The following is a 6,815-nucleotide window of genomic DNA, read 5'->3' on the forward strand; positions in this document are numbered from 1 at the left end:
CCTGGGAACCAGAACCAGGGCTGGTCCTAGCGAGCCCCGGGGCTTCTCCTGCCTTTCCTGCTTGGCTCCCCTCCCCTGGGTCATCATCTGCCCTGGTCCAGGGCTGGCTCCAGGGCCAAGCCTGGGAGAACCAGGGTGGGTGGGAGTCTAGGAGGGACAGAGCCAGCAGGACCAGCCAGACCAGACCACCGGGGTTGAGTGCAACTGGGTGGCTGGTGAGGACCGAAAGAAAGCAGGTACACATATTCATTCATTTATTCACCGGCTTGAGGAGGTACAAATGACTTCTCTGGTGTACACAGAGGGGGGCCATAGCCTGAAGGCTATTCCATGCCCCATAGTGGCAAGGCTTGGGGCATGGGCCTGGGAAGTGCCTGGACCTCAGCAAGTGGACTGAAGGGGAAGGGCACCATCCGTTCATCTGTCCGTCCATTCATTCCCTTGGGGCCTCTGGTGTGCCGGGCCTGGGATGGGCACTTAAGCCACAGCCTCCCTCACTCGCACCAGGCCCCAGTTTGGTGGGCACTATCGTCCTCATTTTAACCACAGAACAACTGAGGCTCGGAGATGTGAAGAAGCAGCTCCAGGTCAGCCTGAGTGGCAGGACCCAACGAACTTGGCGGGGGGCGGGGGGGAGCTGGGATAGAAAGGAAAGAGGTCTTTCAGTTTCTTTCCACCTTTCTCAGAGGGTTAGAATCATGAAGAGACATATTTCATTACCACAAATCACACGCCACAAAGGGAAAAGGAGAAGCAGCTGTCCGACCTCCCCTCTGGAGCGTCGTCCACAGCCGGGCACCAGCCACAGGGGCACCCACGCCCTCCTTACGTGATGGTGCCAGAACCAGTCCGGTTTCTGGGTCAGAGCTCTGGCACTGGCTTCTCAGCCGGACTCCAGATGGACGGATGGCGCAGGAGCCCAGGGAGGGCAGTCCACAGAGGGCCTCACCTGCTCAGGCAGCCGCTACTGGGACACACAGGCTGCTTCCGGACTTGAGATGCCGCCAAGAGCTGCAAGGATGAGCTCGCCCACCGCCCGCCCCGCGAGGCTCTCGTTTCTGTTGGGGCCCCACGGCCCTGACACAGGTGGGGAAGGGGTCTGGGCCAGGCAAGCCTGCGGTGCTGGGCACCCCTCTGCCCTCCTCTTTGCTTTCCACCCCGGTCCAGTGCCCACACACTGGGCTGAACCCCTTGACTGTGGCATTTATGGCTTCTCACACCTAGTTCCAATGTTTTTCTTCTAAGCCTTCCTGACCTGAAGCTGTTGTAATTACTTTACATGCTAAAATCCTCTTAAACTTATTAACCAGCTTCCCCTTTCTCTCCCAGCTGATGGGAGAAGCAAGGGCATGGTGGGGCGGGGTGCAGTGGGGTTGGGTTGGGGGTGCGGTGGAGCGGGGCAAGAAGTCCAGCCCGCCTTGGGCAGCCACTTCATCTCTCTGTCTCAGTCTGTGAAAAGGGGCATTGGCGGCTCCTACACGCAGGGCTGTGCTGGTGCTTAGAGCCACAACCGCAGGGAAACTGGCAGCTGTTCGTTACTAACCTTCTGGACAGTCAGTCCCGGCAAGTTTACCTGTTTGGTGTCCAAGGGCCCTGCTGGTGCTCCTGCCTTTGCAAAGCCACACACTTCCCACCAGGGGGCCGGGCCTGGGCAGGAGGGGAACATCTTCCCGCAGCTCTGTGCTGGGCTTCTCCCCCAGCCAGGCAGAACCATCTGTGCGCGTGGTGTGGGCAGACTGGTCCCTGGCGCTGGGGCAGTGCCATGGGCGTTGGCAGGGGCCCAGGTCAGCGTGGACAGATGGATGCAGGAGGCAGGAGTAAGATGCTCCCTCCGGCCCCCAATACAGCACTCTCAGCTGCCACTGGAGGCAGGGCTCCACTACATCCTCGCTGGGACTGCGTTGGGGGAGGGATGACCCGGTCTAGCTGAGGAGCCACTAGACCCGGGACAAAGCGCTTGCACAAGCTGTCAGTGACCCAGCTTCCCAGGCCTCTCATGCTGAGTCAGCAGAGTGGTCTGCCCGCGGCTGCCCCCGCTATCAGCCTGCACGTGCAGCGGGGGTTTGGTCTCCTCCCTGAAGTGGCCCACTCCTGGGGGGCTGTGGGAAGAGGAGCTGGGGGTGGGGTAGTCAGGCTTCCTCCAAGCCTCCTCCAGGAAGGGGCTCACAAAGACTGGGCGGGACACCGGTCGCTCCCTGGGCTGAGCACTCCTTTGGGCGTGGTCCTTCTGCTTCGTGGCCCTCTGCGAAGTCCAACCCAGCCCCAGCTAAGGACTTCCTGCACCGGCTTCCCCAGAGCATCCAGGTCCCTGACGTCTGGGGGTCTCAGAGGGAAGCTTTCAGGAAAGAATTTCCAGCACAGGTCCCCCTGACAGGGGCCACGCTTAGTGGCCAAAGCTTCTGAGTTCCAGGGACAACCCCCACGGGTTGTGGGGTGTGGGCTGTGCCGGCTGGAAGGTGCTCCTGCCCCTCGGCCTCTCGGTGGACAGACCTGGGCTTGCGCAACCTGGAGGGGTGGGGCTCACCTGGGTGGGTGGGTACCCTTTAAATGATAAGCTTTCTTGGGTCCCTGGGCTTTCCTGGTAGCTCAAAAGGTAAAGAGTCTGCCTGCAATGCGGGAGACCCAGGTTCCATCCCTGGGTCAGGAGGATCCCCTGGAGAAGGACATGGCAACCCACTCCAGTATTCTTGGTCTGGAGAATCCCAAGGACAGAGGAGCCTGGGGGGCTACAGTCTGTGGGGTCGTAAAGAGTCGGACACGACTGTCTTCCTGGGCCCCTGGGGGTCTCCAGGCCCAGCGTGATTTGGGGGCAGCTGAGAGCCGCTCCTAGGGATGAGGCAGGAGCGCTCCAGCCGGTGCAGAGCTCTCGCCTCCCCGCGGGCAGGGTCAGAGTCGAGGGGCCGCGAAACCCCCGGGGCAGCTGGCGTGGCCTTCGGGCCCGAGGCCAGCGCGCCACGATCCCCTTCAGTCGGGACCCTGTTGCGATCGCCCGCGGCCAGGGGCGAGGGAACGCCCGCTGCGCGCGGAGGGAGCACGGCCCGATCCTTCTGCTGTGATCCCTCCTCCCGTCCTCTGCCTCTTCGGCCTCCCGAAGTCCGCCTTCTCCTCCTCTCCGGCCGGCCCAGCCCCCCCAGTGCGGCCAGACAGTCCGGAGAGGGCGTCGCTCCCGCCCCCGCGTGTCCGACGGGGTTGGGCGAATCCTTTCGGGCACCCGGCAAGAGTTCACTCCGTAAAAGGGCGCCCTCCGCCAGGCCTGCTTAGGGCAGGAGGCCAGGCTTCGGATGGCTGCGGCTCAGCACCCTTCCCTCCTGGCCCCAAAATAGCCCCGGGATCAGCTGTCAAGCTCCACCAAATATAGCCTGATCTATCCAGACCCGCGTCCTGCGCAGGGGCCCAGCGCCGGATCGGGAGGGCCCTCAGGGGCCTCTCCAGGCTGAGCTAGTCCCTCCCCTGCCAGGGCTGCTTGGAAGGAGGGCACAGCCCAGGGGCCCAGGCCTGCCTCCCTCTGCCCTCCAGCCCTCTCCGCCCCAGGCAGCCCTCCTGGAGCCCCGGAGAGCCTACTTCCTGGAACCGGCCCCGACCCCCGGGACCCCGATCGTCCATCCCCCTCCAGCACACCTACAAGGCAGAGGGGCCAAAGGGCCCCTTCAAATCAGTGTTCCTGGGCCAACGGCACACTGTGCCCACGTCCCAATCCTTGGATGAGGAGAGACTTATCTGCCTCGTCAAAGCCAGAAGCCTTGGGAGGTGTAGTCCCACATGAGCCTTTAGGAAACCAGATCACAAACGGGAAGCAGACCTCAGGGTGGCTGGGAGAGGTCGAGTCCTCTTGCAGACAGTCCTGGGTGTGGCTGGGGGGTCCGGGGAGGGCAGAGGGTAGGTGGGGGGGTGCAGGAGGAGAGGGTGGGGCTATGCTGCTCAGCGCTTTGCCCTCCCTGGCTTTAGAGCAGACCCCAGAGGGTGGCCAGGAGTATAAGGGCCAGGGCCAGGGTTGCGGGGGTGGCAAGGCCAGCGCCATTACAGAGGTCATACTGGCAGCAGGAAGTAGTGGATGCGTGCTTGGAGTAGCCGTCGTACACAGTCTCAAAGCAGCTGGGCACACAGGACTTGCTCACCTTCATCCTGGTCGGGGTGTAGTCTGCAGAGGGGAGGAAGGCAGGCCAGGACCCTGAGAGGGGCCAACCCAAGCATGCAGGGCCATTAGGCCAGGATCCCCTCTGCCTGGGGCTCCCAGAAAGGATCCTGGAGTAGGTGGGAGCCTCCCTCCTCAGCCTCCCCCATTCTACCCCCTGCCCCGCCCCAGTGCTCCCCAGAGAGAGCTGGGGCAGCGTCCCAGGAACTCACAAGTACGCGTCGTCATGCAGTAGGAGACCATGGCCGGGCAGCGCATGGGGTTGAAGCAGTTCTCCCCATTGTAGGCGCACACATGGCAGTCCAGAGCTTGAGCTGCGGCCGGGGAGGGGCCGCAGGGAGAGGGGGTCAGAGAACAGGGAGATCAGCCCCCAGGTCCCATCATCTTCCCCAGGAAGAGCTAGAAGGAGAGGTGGTCACTGGGATTTCTGCCACCATCCCCCCAGCTCAGCCTGGCTGACCCCAAACATGGGTCTGTCCATCCCTATGTTCTCCATCCATCTTACCCACAGGGAGGCCCACCAGGGCCACGAGGAACAGGGCGAGCAGGGGCGTCATGGCCGGGGGCCAGAGGGCAGAGTGGGAGCAGGGATGTGGAGAGCAGTTGGTCCTTGATTCAACTCAGGCCAGGGCTGGGGCAGGGCACAGAGAGGGTGGGACAACCCCCTGCCCCCCCGGAGCTCCTGGTCAACTGGAGGCGCTGTATTCCTGCACAGAAGGGAGCAAGGACGGGAGGTCATAGCAGGGCCTGAGGCACCCATGGGGGGCTTGGGCAGAGGGGCCACCCAGCTCAGCCTGGAAGGCTTCCTGGAGAAGGAGACACAAATGAGATGAGAAGGAAGGGGGGGTGGGGTGGGATGCTTCAACGAGAGACACCAGTGCCTGCAAAAGGCCAAGACCCGTGCACACCAGACGAAGAAGTGCCACAGCTAGGGTGGGGTGCCAAGAGAAGGCTGGAGGAGAAGGCTTGAATGCTAGGCCAGAACCCACACCCTCCCTGGGGATGGTTGGGGCAGGGGCCCTAGGGAGCTGGCACCCAGCCCTCCCCCACCCAGGACCCTGAGTACAAGGGCGCCCTTGGGCCCGGGAGCAGGTCTAGCCTCACTACTCCCCTCCCCTGTGCCTCTGGTGTGTCCTTGCACGGACTTTCAGGGCCGAGCGGGGGGGCCCCTCTCCTGGGAGGCCTCCGGAGCCCTCCGTCACCGCAGGGCTCGCGGCATTGGTGGGCTGCAGCTCTGTCCAGTCAGCAGGGGATGCACTCTGAAAGGACTGCAGGGGGGCCCTTGGCAGGACAAGAACTTCCCAGCCGGATCCGCTGTTTGGAGCGGAGATGCCCCCTCTCCAGACAGGCTCTGGGCGAATCCGACAACTTCCCTCCCTGCGCGGGGACAGTCCAGCCCCGCCTCTGCGCCAAGGAGGGCTAAATCCGACTCTCCCCTTCCAGAGAACAACAAACCCATCTTCCATGACCCATTTTCAGGGCGTCCCCCTCGGGGTACCAAAGGTCTGAGTAAGGCCGGGCCTGCAGCGCCAGCTCTTCCCCGCCCCCTCCAGGGGAGCCCCGCCCCAGAGACTGCGGTCCCAAGTTGGGGGATGACCTCAACCATGACCTTCATTCACCACACCGAGGCCCCGTTGCGCCTGGGACTCACCCGCGGCCGCTCTCCAGCCCCTGCAACTCGGGTCTGACAGCGCGGCCGTCCCTCCGTGCGCCCCGCGGAGACCACGCCGCGTTGTCGTCCCCGCGGCAGAGCCGCCCGTCGCCGGTGACCTCACTGCAGGCCCCGCCCCGCCCCGCCCGGCCCGCCCGCCGGCTCGTCCCTCTTGCGGGGCTGGGACCCCTGGCAACAGTCCATGGTGCCCAGGCGTTTAGGCCCCGCAGGAACACCCACGCGACGCTCAGACGCACGCGCACCGCGGGACACGTCTGGCCCTGCCTCGCTCTCTCTGCTTCCAGCAGCCGCAGCCGCCCACTCACCCCAGGTTACGTAGTCAGCCCCGCACCCCAGCAGCCCGCTGCGCCCCCTCCTTCCTTCCACTCAGTTTAACAGGGAGGGGTGGAGGTGGAGTGGAGCCGACTTCTGGACTGAGCTTCTGCGTCCCCAACCTAGCTCTCCTTTACCTGCAGTGTGACCTCCGCAAGCCACCCCGCATTTCTGGGCCTCCTCCCCACACCTGGTCCCACCCAACACAGGGTTAAAGCAAGTCTTGAAAGGAGTCCACTGTTTCTTAATTCCCTTAAACATTAATAATAATGTTTAAGGCAAAATTTAAGATTTTCATGGGCTCTAATTTTTTTTTTTCTAATGTGAGAAAAGAATACACTTCCTTTGACCCTAAGTTTTATTTTTCTTTCAAAGAGCTGAGCCATTTTGGGGTCCCTAGGCACTGAGCCTCCAAAGTGAGGTGGGCACTCTCTCTGGAGGGATTGGGATGGTTGGTCACCCTGTTTGCCAAATAGTCACTGAGATGACACAGGTGCCAGGTGTGGGGATAAAACTGACAAACATTCCCAAATATTCTTGACATCATAAAGCTGACAATCTAATGAGGCATAAAATAAATGCAAGGGTGTGGAAACCTGTGTGTGTTGTCGCCTTCATCCTCAGATCATGATGAATTAAGGGCGTTGCCAAACTCAGCCTCTGTTCACTGCTGCCAAATAGAAATGCAGAGACAGAGTT

At 62.3% G+C, this 6,815-nt stretch overlaps 1 protein-coding gene across 1 annotated transcript; it reads right to left on the reverse strand.

The window, feature by feature from the left end:
• Positions 1-237: 237 nt before the first annotated feature.
• LOC102395337 (ly-6/neurotoxin-like protein 1) lies at positions 238-6,101 on the reverse strand. Its single transcript, XM_006043439.4, has 4 exons — positions 5,784-6,101; positions 4,638-4,839; positions 4,345-4,446; positions 238-4,138 (listed from the first exon to the last, which is right to left on the reverse strand). The coding sequence occupies exons 2-4, from the start codon at positions 4,687-4,689 to the stop codon at positions 3,942-3,944; spliced, it is 351 nt and encodes a 116-aa protein (XP_006043501.1). The 5' UTR covers positions 4,690-4,839; positions 5,784-6,101; the 3' UTR covers positions 238-3,941.
• Between the last annotated feature and the right edge of the window lie 714 nt (positions 6,102-6,815).

This window comes from Bubalus bubalis, chromosome 15, assembly GCF_019923935.1.
Source record: "Bubalus bubalis isolate 160015118507 breed Murrah chromosome 15, NDDB_SH_1, whole genome shotgun sequence".
Lineage (NCBI taxonomy): Eukaryota > Metazoa > Chordata > Mammalia > Artiodactyla > Bovidae > Bubalus > Bubalus bubalis.